Source organism: Blennius ocellaris (assembly GCF_963422515.1).
Source record: "Blennius ocellaris genome assembly, chromosome: 23".
Classification (NCBI taxonomy): Eukaryota; Metazoa; Chordata; class Actinopteri; order Blenniiformes; family Blenniidae; genus Blennius; species Blennius ocellaris.
In genome coordinates this window covers 17,773,740-17,795,965 of record NC_137672.1, presented here as the reverse complement: position 1 = coordinate 17,795,965, position 22,226 = coordinate 17,773,740, and the positions used below count along the sequence as shown (strand labels likewise).

Sequence of the window (22,226 nt, the reverse complement as noted above, 5' to 3'; positions counted from 1 at the left end):
ACTTGGACGGCGTTTCCCACTGAGCCGCTCAAGCCAACGATAACAACGATCCACCGACGGGCTTAAAGTTCCTTCGTATGGGTTTCAGAGATGTGTCAGATTGTTTAGTGTGCGAAAACTGCAAAAAAAAAAGGGGGGGGTTAAAAAAAAAAAACCTTCGCAAAGTCTAGACGTGGGGGCGTTAAACATTCTCTAAAAGTTATTGCTGTTGCACGTTTGAGCAAATTTTTCACAAATGATGAAATTAGTAGAAGAAACATTTCAGGCAAGCAAAAAGGTTTTTTGGGGTTTTTTTTGTGCCTGGCGGAGATCAAAGGGGGTCGTCGACGTGGGGGCATTAAACATTCTCTAAAAGTTATTGCTGTTGCACATTTTTCAGCACAAATCTTTCACAAATGATGAAATTAGTAGAAGAAACATTTCAGGCAAGCAAAAGGGTTTTTTGGGGGTTTCTTTGTGCCTGGCGGAGATCAAAGGGGGTCGTCTGAACTGTTTCGCCTCTGGTCTAGACAGCCGCACCCTCCTAAGGACGATTAAAGTTTTTTTGTTTTTTTTAACACGCCGGAGCGAGGCAGCGCCGCTCAGGAGGCCCGGTGTGTCGGCAGCGTTATAACTCCCGCGACACCTCCGGGTTCCAGCCGAGACAATTAAGCTCTTCAAGCGTTTCTCGGTTACTCACAACAAAAAATCTAATTGGCTTTGGAGCCGCGCGTTATTAGGGAACATAACTGTCAATAAAAGCGGCGTTCAAAAGCATTAATGAGCGAAGGAAAGAACATGTGAGGGAGTTTCACACCAGCGAGAAGAAATGAACTCAGCTTGTCGCCTCGTAACTTTCACAAACACGGATATTTGACTTTATAAGTACTAATTCTTCCTCTGAGCACCAGAAATTCATTCAGAGTTCAGAGAAGCTCGGCAGAAGCCAACTGAGGTCAGAACTGTGAACTCATCAAATAATAATAACCCGTAAATACAGAAAACTGGGAAGTTCTTCAAGAATTCTAGTGAAACGGAAGAAAGAAAATCCTTCAGGTGTTAGAAATAAGTATAACCTGATATTTGTAATAGAAGGAATAAAATAGTTCTAGAAAAATCTCAAACAAGTTATTTTAGAATCATACAACTTTTTCTTTTTTTTTTTAATTAACCTTTGAGTCAAACTACTTTAAGGTGTTTTAAGATAAACGTGTGAAGATCAGCCAATTTACTGTTTTTATTAATTGCAGGGAATATTTGCCACAATTAATTTTTATTTTTTTTTACCTTTTATGACTATAGAAATAATCATAATTAAACTAAACATATACTATGTTTCTCTTGAGGGTAATTTGGGCATAAAACCACATAATGTCTCCTGCTTCCTTCTTATTTTGAATTTTCTCTCACGCGTTTTCTGCTCGGATCTCTAAAACTCAGCCGAGTTGAAAAACAGAAGCGATATTTGGACACTGGAGCATTCTTCTACTCGAGAATCGCTTTTAATAGAAATATCTGCCCTGTGGGTTCTTCTGCACCGCAGGTTAAAGTCCTAGTGAAATGAAAACTCGACCTCCAAAACACTCTGGTGTCGCTTCTAGGGACATTTTTCATGCTAACTAGCCGAAGGGTAAAATGTTAAAACACGGCAATCTGCGAGAAAATAGCCGATAAACGGCGCTATTTCCTCTGCTGGGCGGAGCTTCTGACAATAACAGAGTGACATCACGAGTTGTGCACACGCCCAAGTTGTGTTTACATTATGGAGGATCAGAGTTTTGACCACGAAGAGGCTGAATTTAACCATATTTCATCATCGTCGTCATTTCAAACCCAGTGATTGATGAAGAAGACACAGAAGGTGGTTCTGCCATCGGTGACCCCGTCTGGAACATGTTTGAGGAAGCAGAAGACGCTTCGTCCTCCATTCGTCCTCGTCTCCTCGCCTCAGCAGCCGCCACTTTTCACCTTTGAGGCTCCTGACTTTTGGCAGAACGACCGGCTTCCTGCATCCAACACGTCCAAGAGCTTTTCTGACTGGAATCACCGAAGATGAGTCCAGGTATTACTTGATCGTCTACTAGCCGCCCAAGCTAGCGGCTCCCGCTAGCCGCTAGTGGCCCGTGCTCCTTTTCTCCTCTCTCGGTCTCTTCCAGGCTCAATCTTTCATCAAGGCTCATAAAACACAGACTATAACTTCAAAACACTGTAAAAACGTCGATATTTAGAGGGAAACAAGCCGATATAAACACAACAGATCGAGATCAGCACAACTCGTGACGCCACGCATAGGCTCCGCCCACAATGGCCACGAAGAAGGATTCCCTCGATTTCGTCGGCTGGAGATTCAAAATTCAAATAACTTTGTTTTGCGACAACAGTGGTGGGGCAGAGTCGGAGGAACCTTACAAGTAGTACCCCAACTATCGTTTTTTGCAAAGTAGTGTTTTACATTTCACTGGGACTTTAAGCCCTTGGTCTTGTTATAGAGGCAGACGGAGGCAGACGGAGGCAGACGGAGGCAGAAGGAGGCAGACGGAGGCAGCAGCAGTGAGTTGTGGTTGCAGCGCCTCGCTGGGTCCTTCCTCCCTAAAGCCCTCTGCTAACAATTAAACCATTGAAACACATTCATAAGCAGAGCCGGGCTCCAGACGCCGGCAACATCTGACGAGGATCAGGGAGACACGGTGACCCCGGTGCCCTTCTCTCTCCCCGCCACTCTAACACTAATGTGAATTATTCCAGCTTCTTCTTCTTCTTCTTCTGCGCTCGTTATCTCGCCGCGGATTGAAACCACGTGGGGTAAAAAAAAGCCCGAAAGACCCCGAGGGCAAACACAACCCGGGGTAAACTGTCCATTGTCGCCCATCATTAGAAGCGATCGTTATCCACTTTTCCGATTGTTCCCTGAAGGCAGCACGCACTCAGGGGGGATTTTCTTCACCGACCCCCCACCTGTCTCCCCCCCCCCCCCCCCGAGACGTCTGATTTCAGACAGCAGTTGCTTAGTGTAAACACACACACACACACACACACACACACTCTCCAACACAGCTTCACTCCTCATTGCACATTGTGTAAAAATGCAGTCTGGAGGCCCGCAGCCTGACACGTACGTGACGGAGTCCACCTGCCTCCAACCGCTGGACGTCCAGAGAGCGACGTTCCACCCTGCCTGGTGTGAACACACGGGTTCCTCCCTGCTGATCCACCGGATCGTGTGAGTAGAAGTGAAGTAAAGCTTCCATGGCGGCAAATAAGACGCAACAAGTGCAACTGGGAATCCAGCGCGTCTGTCGTTGTGTCACATACGACAGATTTGACTTTTTATGGAAGTTGATTAGTGACATGTTGAACCCTTTTACAGAGATCTAAGTATCGATATGCTAGATAATGAATGCGTCTCTTTGGGGTCGAGTTGAAAGATCAATCTGGAGATATAATCTACTGAAATGAAGAAAATTTGAGGTTTTTTATTTTCGGTATCAGGTCGGTATCGGTTCAGTATCGGTTCGGTATCGGTTTAGTATTTGTTCAGTATCTGTTTGGTATCGGTTCGGTATCGGTTCCGTATCAGTTCAGTATCTGTTCGGTATTTGTTCAGTATCAGTTCGGTATCAGGTCGGTATTAGTTCGGTATCGGTTCAGTATCGGTTCGGATTCGGTTCGGTATCTGTTCGGTATTGGTTCGGTATCAGTTCGGTATCAGGTCGGTATCAGTTCGGTATTGATTCGGTATCGGTTCAGTATCTGCTTGGTATCGGTTCGGTATCGGTTCCGTCTCAGTTCAGTATCTGTTCGGTATTGGTTCAGTATCAGTTCGGTATCAGGTCGGTATCAGTTCAGTATCGGTTCGGTATCGGTTCAGTATCTGTTTGGTATCGGTACCATATCAGTTCCGTATCTGTTTGGTATTGGTTCAGTATCAGTTCGGTATCGGTTCGGTATCTGTCCGGTATCGGTTCGGTATCGGTCCGGTATCAGTTCGGTATCGGTTCGGTATCAGTTCAGTATCGGTGATCCCTACTTTGGCTTTGCTTGGTATCAGATCAGAATACCTGTGTCATCATCGATCACTAATAGTTTAAAAAACTATTTAAAAAATGTGCAGTAGGTGGACGTTTCTACACCTTTTTCCCTCCACCTGTCAACGTCGGTGCCACAGAAATGATCAGTATATAGACACAATCCTCTGTTTCTCAGCTTTCTGGGAGTTTTTTTTTTTTAAATTTCCTCTTTATTCCTCACGGTTCAGAGAAATGTTCAGAACAGAGCAGGCATTACTCGCTTTTCATCGCTTTCGTGCAACAAACGCCACAATATTTCACACATGTGTGTTAATAGATGCACCGACACGCGTCAAGAATTGCTAAACGGCGTCATGCACACAAACATGACGCTCTTATCGAGAATGACGCGTGTGCAACTGTTGAATAATAATAAGTCCCAGAGCCCCGACATTCCAAATAAGCAGTAGAAGAAGCAGAAGCCAGAGTCCTCTGGACACAGATGAAGGAGGTTTTTAGGCCCTAAAATGGATATGTAAGAAGCAGAAAGCCGCAGAAAGAAAAAAAAAAAAGGTTGAAAATGACTGCAGTGTTTCAGCCGAGAGCAGAGAAACAGATCCAGGAGGTGAGATTTGGAGACGGAAGCAGGACGGGAAGTGTCGAGTGTGAGGTCCGAAAACCGACACACCGCTTATTTAACTTGAAGGAATGAGAAGCTGAGCGACGGAAATGATCCAGGGCGGGAACGTCCGTGGAAACAGATCGAGTTCAGGAGGTGGTGAAGGTCCCACTTCAAACTGGGAAACACTGGGAGCGCCAATCAAAGTGGGAAGTTCCCACTTTCATACCCAAACTGCAAAAAATGGGATTTGGAGTTTCAAGGCAAATTAATTGCTTTTCTGAAATGATGTTTTCAAGTGAAAGAATCCTTCAGCGCGTCCCGTGTGCCTGTTCACACGGTGGAAAACAATCCAATCCTGATAAGTGGAATATTTTAAGATGCTGTATTGTTGATTTGCACCACTTATTTAATTTAAGTGAAAAATGCTTGAAATGTAAATGAAAAGGAGCTTCAGTGTTTGAGATGCAGCTAAAAATTAGTAGATAAACTAAAACGCTGGTTAGGGAAGATTTTGAACATGTTTTCATGTCACAACCCAAATAAAGTGATATCACCTTCTTTACTGAGATTATATTGTCAACCGAGTTAATGTGAAGCTTTTATGATGCAGGAAAGAACTTGAAAGGTTGCCGTGGAAACGGGGCCTAAAACGACAGAGAAAAACTAGGGAAAAAAAAAAAAAGTCAAACCGGACTCATGTGCTCAGCGAATACCGATAACGATATCATTACTGATAACAAATACCGATAACGAATACCGATAACAATATCGTTACGATAACAAATACTGATAACGAATACTGATAATAATATCGTTCCGATAACAAATACCGATAACGATATCGTTACCGATAACGAATACTGCTAACAATATCGTTGCCGACAACGAATACCGATAATGACATCGTTACCGATAACGAGTACCGATAACGATATCGTTACCGATAACGAATACTGATAATGATATCATTACCGATATCGTTACCGATAACGAATACCGATAACAATATCGTTACCGATAACAATATCGTTACCGATAACGAATACTGATAACGATATTGTTACCGATAACAAATACCAATAACAATATTATTACCAATAACAATATTATTACCGATAACGGATACCGATAACAATAGCGTTACCGATAATGATATCATTACCGATAACGATATCGTTACCGATAACGAATACCGATAAAGATATCGTTACCGATAACGACTACTGATAACGACTACCGCTAACGACTACCGCTAACGACGGCGGTGAGCTCGTTCCCACCTGTGCACTCGTGCTGCAGCCCCTTGCCGTAGTAGCCCTTCTCGCAGATGCAGTCGTACTGTCCGGTGTGCGTGCCGCAGCGGCAGCTGGCCATCAGGTCGCAGCAGTCCCTGCCGGCCTCGCACAGCGAGGAGCAGCGCGACAGATCCTCCTGGATGTAGCTGCCGGTCGGGAGGTCTGAGAGGAGGGAGGGGGGGGGGGGGGAGAAAAAAAAACAAACGCAAGAGAGCTTTTAATGCCTTCTAGCGGAAAGTTTAAAGTGGACGACTCAGCCGGACAGCGGGTAATTTTCCCCCTCAGTAACTTCACTTTAAAGGTGCATAATGGAAGGGGGAAAAAAAAAAAAAAAGGTTTGTGAGGATTAAGCCTGACAGCTGCTGTAATGTCGGGAGCAGCAAGCTAAAAGACATCTGTCACCTGCAAATTAAAGCAAAACATGAGCCGCAGACCGACTTAAATTACTTTCTCCAGCAGTTTCGTCTTCAAAGAAATGGAAGGAGAAGTGTGACATTACTGCATTAGCAGTTCCTTGTGTCACGTCTAATATGGTCGCGGAACGACTTGTGCAGATTTAATTGTACGTGGACAGAAAAGTACAATTTACAAGTGTGAATTATGTTCGCCTGCGAGGAAATGTCCCACTTTAAACCACTAAATCTGTTAAAAAAGTGGATTTTTCTCTCCTGACTGCCTTGTGGGTATTGTTGCCCCTCGGTGTCGCCTGGCAGGCGACTCTCAGGGGGGGGGAAATGCTTTTCGCTCTCACAGCCTCATCCCACTTCTTCCACCGCCGCACCTACTGTCACGTCTCGCCTTTCAAACGCGGCGTGGAGCATAAAAGACCAGTGTGTGTGTGATTTACCGCCTCGCGGACGCTCAGCGCCGCACGCGGATGCGATATTTATTGACGATAATTAAGTTTTAAAACCATGACTGGGAGATTCTTTCCACCAGAAATCGCTGGAAAGTCCCCGTGAAGTGTGGGAAAACTTGCTCTCTCGCTGTCCCGACCTCCACACCAGTGAGATTTAATGGCTGCTGACGCGGACCTTGTCGGATTCAGCGTAAAATATTATCGGCCGCCCTTTTAAGTCGGCGTCACGTTTTAGCGAAATACTGCCTGCGGGTCGGAGGGTGACGACGGGAGCGCTCGGGCTTCAAAGACCCGTCGACTTCCACGACATACTGACGTTATCCTTCCTTTGTAAATGGGAAGGTGGGGTGACTACGGTGGCCCTGAAGTGCAAACCACAACAACAAATCACTAAACACAACAACAAATTCAAAAACACAAGGACGACAACCTAAACAGAAAAGGTAGATACTAGTTAGCAGAAATACATCTCACTGATTGGACGATGGGACAGTAGCGCTTAGGAACCGGAGGTCATTTCGCTTGTGGTGCGTTTAGTTTCAAGAGGAGAAAACATCGGGAAGGAAAGGAGGAACAATGTTTTGTCCAAGCTGCGGGAAAGAGTCGGTAGAGGATCGCCAAACTTTTCCATGTTTTAAAATTCGTGCTTCAGGCAGAATAACTTTCGGTTCAAAGGCTCAACGACTCTGTCGTCCAATCAGAGAGCTCGTCTGCTGCTCTTCTGTTAAAGTTAATGTCGTTTTGTTTTTGAATTTACTGTCGTGTTTTTGAATTTGTTGTGTTTTTGAATTTGTTGTGTTTTTGAATTTACTATTGTGTTTTTGAATTTGTTGTTGTGTTTTTGAATTTACTGTTGTGTTTTTGAATTTGTTGTTGTGTTTTTGAATTTGCTGTTGTCTTTTTCAATTTGCTGTTGTATTTTTGAATTTACAGTTGTTTTTTTCAATTTTTTGTTGTGTTTTTGAATTTGTTGTGTTTTTCAATTTGCTGTTGTGCTTTGAATTTGCTGTTGTGTTTTTGAATTTACAGTTGTGTTTTTGAATTTTTTGTTGTGTTTTTGAATTTGTTGTGTTTTTCAATTTGCTGTTGTGTTTACTGATTTGTTGTTGTGGTTTGCACTTCAGGGCCAGCGATGTTTGGCCAGATTCTGACTGAAAAAAATCTTCTTACCCTCGTGCAGCGCGCGGCGAGCCAGCGCCTCGAACTCGGCGAAGTTGTGCACCAGGTAGCAGTGCTGGTCTTTGGGCTGCGACGCCATGTCGTGGAGCTCCCGGATGTTTCCCTGCCAGATGCCCAGCGTGAAGATCTCCACGCCGCGCTCCCGCAGCGCCGCCGCCACCGGCCGCGGGTCGCCGCCGTTGGAGTAGCCGTCGGTGATGAGGAAGATGACCTTGCTGGCGTTGCTCCGCGAGTGGCGCAGGATTTGCTGCGAGGCGACAACAACAGAGACCCGTTGAGAACTTTTTACGGTTTGTTAAAGTTAAAGTTTGGTCTTCTGGAGTCGAACCTGGCAAGACTATCGTGTGTCTGTACTTTTATTTATTTCGTGTACTTAGATTTAGATTTGTGGGCCTATAATTACAACAGTGTGTCATAAAGGCTATTAAAGGAGACAGAATGCGCTAAAAGAAAGTCGCGCAGCCTTCCAGTCGTTACCCAGGGCAAAGCAAACAGCTCTGGTTGGATTATGCAGGTGAGAAGAGGAAGTTGAACAGACTTACAGGTCTTTACTCAAATCTCTGTGTGCACAAAGCAAACTACACACCTACAAACACATCTTTGCTCCCAGATGGTGTATTTTTCACATAAAAGTGGCTTTTTAAAATAACCCAGAAGTGCAACTTAGACTCCAGAAAATAACACACTTGGTCCGATTCTGAGTTTGTGTAATAAAGTCAAGCAAAATCTGTGAAATAAAAACAAAATTACCTGCAAAAAAAAATTAAAAGGTGACTCGTATTCCAGGAAATACGGTAAATCAACATTTTACTGAACGAAGCCAGACTGTCCCCGTCATTTGTAGTTGTGGACGACATGATTCACCAAATAAAAGCTGACAAATGCGACCGACGCGTCCTCAACAACGTCGTAACCCCCCCCCCCCCCGCCCTACCCCCCCCCAACGCACCACTAAATTGAATAACGAAGGACGTCACTCACGACCACTAAAAACAGGCCTTCGATTCTAGGTTTCCTTAAAAGCCCCACATCAGCAGAACGGGCAACAAGGGGCAAAACGGGGTGGGGGGGAACTCTACGATTGTAATTATTCCTCGTACTGCCTGTGCAGCTGCTGGCCGGCGGTGGGAAACCGCGGAGGACGGTGCAGACCGAGCTCAGACTGCAGAGCCCAGACTAACTATAGCCGCCACTTACCGGCCGCCGCATGCAATTAGACACTGCAGGCGCAGGAACGTATCTTTAGTTTCGACGACGCAGGAACGGGAACATCTGCTGTGGCTGGAAGGGTGGAAGGGTGGGGGGGTTTGTTTAGAGCGATGGTGGGGAGGTGAAGTCATGACAGAGACTTCAAGTTCTCCTGAGGAGAATCAGTGTTTTGGAAGGAGAAAAGAGGGGAGAAGAAAAAACAAAAACGAACTCCTAACATGACAGACTGTAATATATACGAGAGATGAGGAGAGAGGAGACACGCAAGGGTGTGACCGGCCGGCGAGGGGGGAGGAGGGGGAGGAGGAGGAGGAGGAGGAGGAGGAGGAAAAAGAGACACGGATCTGGGACTCGTTGTCTAATTGGCAGAACTTCAGGCAGCGACTGTGAAGCCAAACTCGGCGAGGAGGAAAAGGACGATGGAGACAAGAAGACAGTCGGGATCAGGAAACCTCCATGTCTGACTAACGTACAGCTTTACTCCTTAAAAAAACTACGTTGGCTTTGGATTATATTGAATAAAAGTATACATTGATCCATCTTTACATATTTATCTTGGCTCGATCCCAGCTATTGATCTACATGTCCGTCTCTGATTTATTTTAAATTTATCTATTATTTATCTATTTCAGGTCATGCTAATATTTCATGTGGTTTTTTTTTTTAAATTAAATATTCACTTTTAATCAAAGAAATATACATGTCCATTCATATATTTATTTTTATATATTTAATATAGAATATTTTTTATCAAAATATATAATGTTTTTACAATAAGTTCAACAAGAAACATTCAGCTTTGGTCACGTCGACGTAACGTTTCAAAAGAAAATGCATCGTTTCTGCATTTTTATAGCAGAAAACTTTCCGTTTCCATGGAGACAGTGTTGAAAATGTGTCACATTGTCCCCCCTGTTTCCATGGAGACAGAGAGACGGCGCTTTCAAAAGGTACCCCCCCCCCCCCCCCCCCCGTTTCCATGGCGACTGAGCCTGAGCGTTTTGGAAGTGTTGCGTTTTCTCCCGTTTCCAGAATGTTTTCAGCGCCACATCCAATAAAAGTTTTCTGTTTTCACTTCAAACGTTGTTGCATAAACATATTCTTATGTACTTATTACATTTGCTTTTTTTTAAAATGTAATATAACTACATAATTTTTATTTTTTCAAAAAACCATCAGTCTCAAAATGCCTTTATTTCTTCTTATGAAGTTTAAAATTCAGTTTTATCGTTTCTTTCTTTGTTCCCGCTTATTCGTCTTATTAACACCCTGTCAACTATCGGCGGAAGACTTTGAATTCTATTTATTAGCGCGTTCAGAGCGCTGAATAATAATAATATGCAGCTGCTTTTGCTCTTGTGAACCGATTTCCCCTGATAAAATGACGAAAGCGTCATTCTAGAAAGATGAGGGGATAAAAAAGGAAGACAACATCATAGTTGGGGCTTCAAAGATTAACAGGCGTGTTAGAAACTCGGCCAACAAGCTGTAAAATTTATGGCAAATACAAGTCATTTATAGTCTGGCTTTCAGTTTTTTTTTTTTTTTAATGGTAATCTTTTCTAAACTATTAGACAAAGGAGTGAGATCACTTCACGGGTTTTCACTGCGCCACATCTAAAAATAAAGACATTTACAACAGCTGGGTTTAAACAGTCGTTTGGTTTCTGTAAACTCCTGAACTCGTCCTGACAGATGTTGATCAGCGAGGCCAGAAACTGAAACTCTACTGAAATCTACTGAAAATAATCGTCTGCTTTGCTTTTATTTAACCAAGGAAAACACATTTATTGATCATTTTTAGGACTTTTTTTTTCCAATAAATGCTGATATCTTGCAGCGATCTTATATATTGTGGGTATTCCGGTTTTTTTTTAGTTTGGGTATTTTCTAAACCAACATTAATGGATTTATTCACTGATATCAAATAATTTAACAGCTATTTGTATATCATCTTAACATTTTATCTGAATTTTCTTTTAATAGCTATTTTTTTTTAATCACATTGATTTTTCAACATAACTTTTTGTTTCAACATTTTTAATGTATAATCTCTTTTTTTGGACAATTTTTTCAGTATTTCTATGACATATCAGATATTTTACCTCCTTTTAATATCCAATATTAAAACCTTGTGCATCAGTTGTTTGCAGTGTGATCGATCAGCTTGTCAGTGTAATTTGGGGACATTATTTGTTTTGATGTGGCCATTTTTTAACCTTTAATAAATGAATATTTGTGATCTACGCTCACAAGCTGAAGTCCGGAGAGGATGTACTTCCTGCATGTGTTCGTTCACACACTTGGCCGAGGCTCCGGCGTCGGCGTCGCTCCAGCTCAGAGATAATAAGCAGGCGGCGATGGGACAGTGTGTGTGTGTGTGTGTGTGTGTGTGTGTGTGTGTGTGTGTGTGTGTGTGTGTGTGTGTGTGTGTGTGTGTGTGTGTGTGTGTGTGTGTCAGAGCCAACGAGATCTGTCACAGCGGTGGTGATAGTGCACCGAGCCACAGGCCGGAGGGATTAGTGGTGAGAGGGCTGGATCTATCTATCCAGAGGAGGAAGAGGGGGAAGAGGAGGAGGAGGAGGAGGAGGAGGAGGAGGAGGAAGAGGAGGAGGAAGACATATGTGGAGCTACTGCTTTGTTTTAATACAGTCTCTCTCTCTCTCTGTCTCTCTCTCCCTCTCTCTGTCTCTCTGTCTCTCTCTCTCTCTCAGAAAACTGCTACAGAAATATATCTTGATTAATTACAACATATTGGCTCTGGATCTATAAAAACATCTATAAATATTGACTTCTATATCTATAGTCTATATCCGAATCACGTCGCGCTTCTATTCTCTGGACTTTCTTGTGGCTTTAATCAGGATCGTTGTGTCAGAAACATCGACAATCTCATTTAATTTAGAAATCGTGAATTTGGAATATGATCCGGATCCGGATCCGTTTCGTGTTTGTCGGCCAGTTTCCCTCCGGGAACTCGTCCTGTCAAACAAACTAACCAGCGGCGGTAAATCTGGTGGTTTTAGGTGAATTATTGCAGCCTGGCGGCGCCAAACAAGACCACAGATGTTAATCCCGGTTAGCGAGCATCATCGCCGCCATCGGGGGGCGGCGAGGCCTCGACACACAAAGAAAACACGGCGTGCGGCGCGGCGTGAACATCCCGATGAATTTCAATGAGGACCCGACGGGGGAAACTCCGACGCCGGCGTGCGAAACAGATGTGTTTGTGATCAAAGCTTCAAAGGGATGCGCTTGGCACTGGAGGCCGGCGACGCCCTCCGAGCCTCGCGGCGGCGCCGGAGCGCACAGCTGCTAATCAAAGGCTCGGGGACGCGTGGCAGCGATCCCGAATGCCAAATGAGGAAAGCGCCACCATTAGCAGCATGCTAACACCCCCCCCCCCCCTCCCGCCCCCAGCCCCCCCCACTGTGGCTTTGATCCCAGCACAAAGACACCTGGATCAAAGTGAAACCCTTCTGTCTCCGTTTGCAGCGATGCAGGAGGCGAGACGAACACTTACGTAGACGACGTTAACGCGCACTTTCGTTTTTATTTATTTTTATTTTTACTCTGTTGTTTTTCTGCTTTAAAAATTTTTTTTAAATAAAGTGGTTTAACCGAGATCAATCTCAAAGCTCAGTCGGTCACATTTTGACGTCGCCTCCATAAAAAACATTTGCGATCAAATGTCCGGAGGAAGAGGAAATGATGAAGAGAGGGAGCTGGATGGACAGAGAGGAAGACAGAGATAAAGAGAGGGAATAAAGAAGAGGGAGACTGATAAAGCAGGTGTCGATAACTGTGACTGAAAAATGAAATGAAGACAAATAGACTGATGGATGGAGAGAGAAAGAGACAAACGGAGATAGAAATAAAGAGGGAAGGATGAATGAAATGGTCAACAAGTGAAAGAGAATAATAAAGATGGAGTGGTTCAGTGATTGATTGATCGATAAAGAAAGAAAGAAAGGAGCAACATTATAGAAAGATATTTGGACATGGAGATAGAAATTAATAATGGATGATGGATGATAGATAGATAGATACTGAAGACACAAAGATAAAAAAAACGTATTGAAAAAGAGACTGAGGCATAGAAAAAGAGAGAGAGAGAGAAAGAGAGAGAGAGAAAGAGAGAGAAGTAATACTAAAAAGCTAAACTAACACTGCTACACATACAAATATTTAAACACACGGATGATTAAAAATTCACAGCAAACCTAATAAATCTAATAAATGTCATAATTAAATAAAACCTCACTGAAGACTAAACACATTAAAACACTAAAATAATACATTTTCTGACATGTATGAGTTACAAAAGTGTGTGTGTGTGTGTGTGTGTGTGTGTGTGTGTGTGTGTGTGTGTGTGTGTGTGTGTGTGTGCGTGTCGTCCCCTGAGGTCACAGCAGGAAAACCACTGAGGTTTTATCTTATAAAGATTTGACTTTGCTTAAAATCGACCATCACAAACCCGCAGAAATCTTAATTTGCAGGCGTTCCCGAGGATTAAAACAAAACAACAACAAAACAAAAAAAACAAAACAAAAACACATCCGACTGCATCCTCTCGGGGGGGGGGGCTTGTTTTGACAGGCGATCTGCAGTTGTCCTGGGTGGTCAGAATAACAACAGCAGCTCTGCAGAACAACATGTTAACACTGCTACTCTCTCTCTCTCTCTCTCCCTCTCTCTCTACCTCTCTCGCCCCCCCGGGGGGCAGGATTGTGCAACGTCTCAGGGACACATGCTTTGGATGTTTGAGATAAACTGCAGGCCGCCTCCTCCTCCTCCCCCTCCTCCTCCTCCTCCTCCTCCTCCTCCTCCTCCTCCCGCTGCAGCGGCGCCGTCCCACAATGCTCCAGGTTTGCTACACATTGCATCAGGAGCCGTGGAGGAGCGGATGCGCGGTGGAGGTTTTGGCTCGGAGGCGCATGTGAAGCACGTGCACTCCTCCTCCTCCTCCTCCTCCTCCTCCTTCCACTTTCCTTTTGTTCTGTGTTCACACACACATATTTACTCAGATTACATCATCCTTGTTTCCCCTCCGCCGACTGTTACTTTCCCTAAAATCTGGTTTTGCTCAGCGGATCTGAGTTTTTTTTTTTTTTTTATCCGTCTGTGTTTATTTGGGAGAAGAGCGCAACTTTTTGAAAACACCGACTCTGCCTAACCCTACATGAGTGTGTGTGTGTGGTTTCATTACAAAAAAACCAAACAGCAGCACCCACTATAGACCCGACATGCAAACATCGTTTTCAGCGTTTCTGTGTACACGGATATCGGTTTTTTATTTTTAAATGTCGCTTCTGCAAAAAGAAAACATAATGACGATGCGTTTCCACTTCATGACATGTGGGAAATTGTCCAATTCCAGTTAATTGGTTAAAAAAAAAAAAAAAAAAAAAACGATTTCACATTATTGAACGTCTAAAATTTCTTGGTTGATGAAGAAATGTACACACCCTTCCTGGCCAGCAGGTGGTGGTAGGAAACACATCAATACATCCATACTGACCCTGTTAATTTAAGACAATAAAATGAATGGGATGTGCAGTAGTGCAGTGTTTTTCAACCTTTTTGAGCCAAGACACACTTTTTTCTTTGGAAAACTCTGGAGGCACACCACCACCACCTGAAAATGTTAAAATGTGAACCTCTGTAGCCTCTATTAACAATATAAAGTCTTTCTCATCAAAGTTTTATCAACAGGAATCAAGTAAATCCAGAAAGCAAGGACTTTTTTTAATAGTGCCTCCCTCAGTGTGAAACCTGGACCTGATGGATGAAGAGCTGAGATCCTGGTTCACATTCTTCCTTTTCAAAAACTTCTCCATCACTGTCACTGACACAGTACTTTGATACAAGATGGTAGCAGGAGGTGGAGATGAACCACACTGACGTCTGTCACTTTACATTTCACCGGCAAAGTTCTGTGCTGCCCTCTAGTGATGAAGAGTATTTATACATGATGACTCTGCAACACACTGTCGCTGTGAGAGCAAATGTTTTTTTTTAGAAAAAAATGTGAAATTGGATAATTTAGACTATATCTGGAGGAAACACCAGTGGTTGAAAAACACTGCAGTAGTGCAACAGTAAGGCTGCCAATAGAAGCCCAGAACGTGACGGATAAGTATTTTTTCCAGCTTTTCATTTTATTAAAATACTTTTGCTCCCATTTTGAATTTTTTTTTTTAATATTTCCTTTAGAATGCAGGATATTATGAATGAAAGTGAAAAAAACGTTTCTCTAGAGGAGCCACTTTTAACTGTGTGTGTTGTTGGGTGTGTTATTGAGCCCCCCCCCCCCATGGTGCCTCTCGTCTGGAGCCCCCCACACTATCTCTGATATGCTGACGCTTGTCGACTTGCGTTTTGCTTTTAGTTCCGAGCGAAGAAGAGAAAGAACAAATGATTTATGTAGCAGGTATAATTGCAGACTTGAGGAGACGATCAGTCATCAATCATTGTGCTCCGACGGAACGTTCCCAAAGGAAAACACACAACAGAAAAACCCCCGCAGAAGCCCGACAGGCGCTCTGGAGGTAATTGTCAACCTGTCTGGGAAGCATTTTCAAGGGTAGAAGAAGAATTCCTCGAAACAAGAGAGCCATTACAGGAAATTGCTCCCAATTTGGCCGCCGCCTCACGCTCGCTGCTACCTAATAATTTAAAAGTTCCTCGCTCACGTCTGCCACGAGGATCCGGAAGGAGAGGAAGGTGCGGGATTAACTGGGAGTCATTTAGACCCGTCGTCTCTTTGACATTCTGAATCTTTAACGAGGGACGACGATCTGCTGCGTGTGCTCTTTACGGCTCCAACGCCGCCACTCGCCCGCCGCGTGCTTTTCCCTCATACGTCACACTGCAGACTTGTGGTTACGGGATAATCTCATTACATATTATTTTTCTTGTCCTTGAACATTTTTTTTTTGCACATGCAGCACGTCTCAACACACTTCCTGGACGCCAGCTTCACCGCGGCGTTTGTCTTCACTAGACAGTAAATATGTTGGATTTCATGTCAAGGTGATTTTTTTTTGGGTAAAAACCCGAGTGGCTGGACGGTGAGAACACACCGGGAAGCACAAACCCAGACTTCAAGCGTCTCGCTATGGGCGCTAGCCGCCTAGCGCCGGCGCGCGGCTTAACGCGGACCTCGACGTGACCCGAGTCCAGTCGATGACCCGAGTTCACCACGGAACGATCCCTCTGCTGCGACTTCACGGGATTCCGTCAGCGCTCGATAATAAATCTTCTTTAAACGCCTTTTTTCGAAAACCTCACGTGTATATAAGCGCCGGCGCGGCCACCGTGTCTTTAAAGCACATTTCCATGTGTTTCCAGAAGAATAAACATTAAATGTCATTCAGCTTCTTTTCTTTTTTTAGCAATTAAATCCACCCTCACTGTCCAATTCTGGTTAAATGTGAAGCTAATGAGATATTTATTCTGGCTTTCTGGGGGATGGAACGTCCCCAGGAAGTGAGTCACACGGATAAATCACCAAAATAATGCACTTTGTCGACCATTGACATGCTGTCCCGACGCCGCAGGCCCCCGGACCCCCGAGGAGACGGCGAGCCAAGTGGACCAAAGCAGATGTCCGCCGCTGTGACGCAACATTTTGAATTAAACGCCACTGGTTTCGGTCGATTTCTCAATAAGTGGCCTGCAACACGTCCAGGGAAATTCAACCTCTGACCCAATGAAAACATGTCAAAGCTCTCGAGGACAACGTGAATCACTTCTATATTGCATATTTCTACTTTTTAAATAGATGCCGGTTCTAGATTGCCTGAATCGTACTCATTCAAAAGTATTTGTTACTTTTCAGTGTTTTCCTTGACTTTGCAAATGATTCAGCTGAATATTTGAACATTTTTAAGTCCATAAAGAACCGATTCACATGAGTCGTATGAGTCTAATGAACTGATTCAACCGACTTGTCTGAATCTTTCCTGATTCTGTGACTCTTAATAACTTGATTCGGTGAACCGAAGCATCGATCCGTCTGATTCAGTGGCGTTTCCTTTCAATCAAAGTCTTTTAGTCTCGCAGTGTTTCCTGTGAGTTTGCTTGATTGAGTCAATGACCTGATTCAACCGACTCGTTTGAATCTTCTGTTTTTTTTGTGACTCCATTACTTTGACTTTGTGAACCATGAAGGGTATCACATGAGTCTTCTAACTCGAAGGTCGTGAACCAATTCTACAGAGTCCGCGATGTTTCAGTGAAACAAAAGACCCGATTCCTTACGGGTGAGTCGGCTGACTCACTTCGAACTCAGCAGGAGTGATCCGGACGGCTTGTCGGGTTGATAAAACTCTCCGACTCGGTACAAACACATGACTCATTAACCCAGAACCGACCGGCCCTAAATGATCTTATTCACAGAGAATATACCTGCTTCATAGCAACATTTGTTTACCGCCGTTTAACTCATTCTCATCTTTGTCGAAGATTCATGAATCACAAGTTGGATTAAATGAGCTCTTTTCTAAAAGCTGCACATTGATATATAAGCTTTATACATAAATGTAAATGTGTTCATCATTTAGTTTGTGTGAGGAATGTTTTAAAAGTCCACACGTACTTTGAGTTCAATGCCTTTTATCGACACTACAATTAAATGCAGATTATAAAGGAACGTAAACGTTGAGTCGTTATTACAAAAGTACTTCAAGTCGAACTTTCAGCACTTTTTTTTTGTAACCGAGTTCAATTTAGGTAAAGTAACTGTTGCAATGTGTGATTAAAATAAGGACATTTTAGATATATTTGGATGAAAGTAGAGATTCCCGAGGAGCTCCTGAGATATTTATGACTTTACTTTAAAAATGCGTCTTTTTAAACCCATTTTTTACAAATTTTACGTTGTATTAATAGGTATATATGCTTGTGATGAAAAAAAACAACTCTTTAGTACAATTTACACAATTAAACGTGGGTGAAGCAGTTTGAGTAGTTTATATAGGGGTATATATATACATGTATTTTTTTTTTTTTTTAAACAGTAGTCTGACGTGTAGCTGAGTATGATTGAAGAAGTTTTGCTTGAGTACACATTTTCATTACTCGGTCTCTTGCCTGCACAAGGCCTTTTTTTTTTTTTTTTTTTTTTTTTCATGATGAGATTAAAGTGGGAGCCAGAAGCACTTTGCCTCTATATTTGGACGACTGCTTGGAACAAAGCTTCTCACCGAGGTTCCAAAAAAACAAAAAAAAACGACAACTAATCGACTCCAAAATGCAAAATCTGACACAATAAGACCTGGACATCGTCCGGAGACGCACCGATTAGCCACTTCTAGCCGCCGACACAAGCCTGAGGTGGACAAACACGTACGCATGCAAGGCGCTCGCCAAGGAAAGCAGCCCAGTGGAATCTGGCACGCCGGCGCTGCAGCCGCCACATAGCAAGTGGTTTACTAATAGACCTACACGCCTTCGCCCATAAAAACATGTCATTTAGCTCGCCGCTACTGGCTCTCCGGAGCCGCTCTGGTCGACTCGGGTGCCAGCCTGTGACGCTTTTCTGGTCCCGGACTGATCCGGGGACGCCAAAGTAAAGCAAATCGCCGTGCTTCGAGAATCGGTGCGATTTTTTTTTTGCGCGCCAAGCTGCGAAACGAAACGCGAGGCTGGATTCTCCAGAAAAGCCTCGTGTGAAATACGAGTATGTGGCTTGTAAGGAACTGAAGTTTATAGATGGAGTGTCTTAAAAAAAAATATGGATTAATGGACGACTTTAATCTTCTCTATCGGCTTTTAAGAGAAACTCTTAATCACATTGTTTGTCATTATTTGATACATGAAGCAACATTTCTTTTTATAACTCTGGCTCATTTTAGCAGATGAATTAACTGATAGCTAAACTTACAAAAAAGAACTAAATGCTGTTCATTTTTTCCAGTAATTAGTGAATTAAAATGAACTTGTAAATATAGAAAAACCTGAAATGTTTACCTGAAACTGAAGAAATGCTGAAATTGTATGTCGTTTCCATGCCGGGCCACTAGCGGGTGCCGTTTGTCGTTTTTGCCATTAAAAAACATTCACATGAGAAAAATACGCTCCAAACATTAACAATGTCAGAACATGGCAATGTTGTTTTCACGCCACTAGTGGGCACTGTCGGTTGTTTTCGTTATGAAACCACACACACGTGCGTTGGACTGTTACTACGGTGACTGTCAAAATAAAACTCACAAGTCCCAGGAGAATATGGACTGGGAGTCGCGACAAACATCAATCATGTCGATTATCTACTGAGCGTGTGCAGAAGAAACGACCGACTACAGCCGTGATACACATGCGCAGCATTTTAGAAAAGCTGCACGTTGGGCCGTTTCCACGGCAACGGAGTCACAGCACTTCCAAAAACGTTTTTTTTTTGTCCCCCCCCCCCCCCCCCAGTTTCCACAGAGACAAGATTTGAAACAGTTTCAAGACCGAATCAGAGCATTTCAACGTCCCACATTTGGGAGTGTTTTCAAAAAGTTACGCTTTCATCAGCCCCGAGCACCGTCGTCGTGGAGACGGACAGCGAAAACGCAAAGAAAGTTTTCCAGATCTTGTGTTTGACGCGCCTGCGCCTCAGAGGGCTTAAAAAAAACAACAAAAACAAAACGCTCCGAATACACGCATCCTGATTTGAAACAAAATGTGCTCAAACGTCTAAAATCCAAAGAAAAAAAACGTTTCATCTGAAAAGTATGTGTCAGACAGTCGACTTCTCAAAGAACCAGAGGTTTCCTGGTGGAAACTGCCCCCCCCCCCCCCCCCCAGTGAGATCAAGAAACCACTGTTTTCTAATGGGGTTGGTAGCTGGACGAGTCGGAGCGACGGAGCTGCTGACAGTGAGCTCCTGCCGACGCCTCCCTGACCTTTGACCTTTGGCTCAGCGCCTCATTTCTGAATCACACGTCTTTCTCCTGCGCCTCTCCACCTCCGCGGTGTCGCTGACCCTTGAGGCTTTCATTTATCGCTCGCACACACACACACACACACACACACACACACACACACACACACACACACACACACACACACACACACACACACACACACACACACACACACACACACACACACACACACACACACACACACACACACACACACACACACACACCCGGTGTCAGCAGCACCCATCAATCGCTGAGCAGTATTTTAAGTAAGCGGGAGTGTGGAGGTGTGTGTGTGTGTGTGTGTGTGTGTGTGTGAGTGCTCAGTGGAAAGAACAGCGTGCGAGGTGTATGTGTGTGTGTGTGTGTAGGAAAGTGTGTGTGTGTGCAGAGTGGCCAGCGAGGGTAAAGCTGGAGATGTTTTACTTTTGCAGTCGAGCCCATGCTGAAGCATTTTTTCCGAATAATTCTCTCCCCGCCGGCAGAATTTCGACATCGCGCTAAAATCTGGGCAACTAATCAGGTGAGGAAAGTCTCAGATCGGCGTTCAGACATGAGTATCGGTGTCGTCGATATAAATAAAGCGCCTCCATATCGCCTCTCCCCCTCAGTAAGAATACAAAGCGTGTTTGACTGAAGGACATTTTTAGACTTTAAAATCAGTGTAAATGAACATTTTACCTTTTTTTTTTTTTAATTAAACGTCACTTGAACATTAAACCAATGAAAAATTATCTTGATTTAAAAAGACAAAACCTGAATTTCAATAAAGTATATGCTTAAAACTTCACGTTCCATCTTTTTCTGGTAGGAAGCTTAATATTGCTTTTAATCCTGAATCCAATTCACAATGTACAACTGACTAATAAAGGGTTAATAACCACAGAAGCATGAAGTAGACATGCTGAACAAGGAGATAAAGGAAGTTTGTTTTCTGACCCTTATTATAATGAAGCTTCACTGGACGGGATTGTAACCCTGGTCTGGGCCTCCATCGATCCAGAACCACAATAGACTGTTGGGCGGCCCTGAACGACCCCACTGACCTGCACCAGAACCAGGTCGGTCAGTAAGATCCACCCGAGGCCCAGACGTACCACCGATACCCTGATCGGTCTCATGTCCGAACGTGTCCGAACGCTCTGGGTGTTACTTTTACATCTCTGCCCTCCGGGGATAATAAAGACGTTCGAGATTTGGTTCGGTGAAGAAGACGAGGGATCCGACCATCGATACCAGGACGTCTGGTCTCTGAGGCCGACTTTCACCTGCGAGTTAAACTGGAACCAGAACATCGTGACCTCGAACACGTGGAGTGAATAACACTGATTGTCTCTTCATCGTGGCTCCTGTCAGTGGGTGGGACGTCTCAGACGGAGAGGTTCGGACCTCCAAGATGAACACATGTAAGAGTTTAAGTGAGTCTGACTACTGCTGGATCAGGAGTTTCAGGGTAGGGGGGGGTGAGGACTGGGCCTCCTGGTCCAATCTAACAGACGAGGGACCGCTAGGTCGAACTGCTGCAAGAGCTCAGGCTTGTTCTGGTGATATAGTAAAGGTGGTCCTAATGTTATGGTCCATCGGGGTTCGTGAACCTTCATAATAAACCTCTAAGAGTTTTTAAACCAGTTTGGGTTTTTAATTAGAGGGGATTTTAGCATTGATCTCCTGGATTAAGGGATTTTACTTGGGTTCCAAATCTTCATCCGTGAAGATGTTCATTTTTCAGTCTTTTCAGAATAAAACACTATGAAATGTTCCGAAGAACCTAAAGGCATTTACGTCATGCCATCCTTCTAAAGGGGGACTATGTGAGGTGTCGACACTGTATAGAAGCCAAGAGCTTCGGCCATTGTCAAATTAACGACTCAGTTCGACTCATTGTACCACCTAGTGGTCCAAATTGGCAAAACAACTAAATAAGCTGAGGCAAGCTGGATAACCTGTCGATTTTTGGTAAATATACCAGCAGCGTGTCACGAAATTGTCTTTGAGACGCCATCACGTCCTTTCCTTTGTCTCATTCGGCTCATTATTTCAAGGTACTCACATTGTACAATATTACAGTACCTTCAACAGTCACAATCCGTAAAACGCATTGCAAGCTGCCAAAATTAAAACTACTGTATGTCAAGAAAACACTACAACCTTTTTATGACA

At 43.8% G+C, this 22,226-nt stretch overlaps 1 protein-coding gene across 1 annotated transcript in view; it reads right to left on the bottom strand.

Moving 5' to 3' along the window:
• svep1 (sushi, von Willebrand factor type A, EGF and pentraxin domain containing 1) overlaps positions 1–21,361 on the bottom strand; it is a gene marked incomplete at its 5' end in the record, with an annotated part of 88,750 nt that extends 67,389 nt beyond the window's left edge. Inside the window, 3 exons of the mRNA XM_080519011.1 lie at positions 5,889–6,065; positions 7,933–8,188; positions 21,113–21,361. Coding sequence (XP_080375137.1) covers positions 5,889–6,065; positions 7,933–8,188; positions 21,113–21,361 — 682 coding nt within the window. The remainder of the gene's footprint in view (positions 1–5,888; positions 6,066–7,932; positions 8,189–21,112) is intronic.
• Between the last annotated feature and the right edge of the window lie 865 nt (positions 21,362–22,226).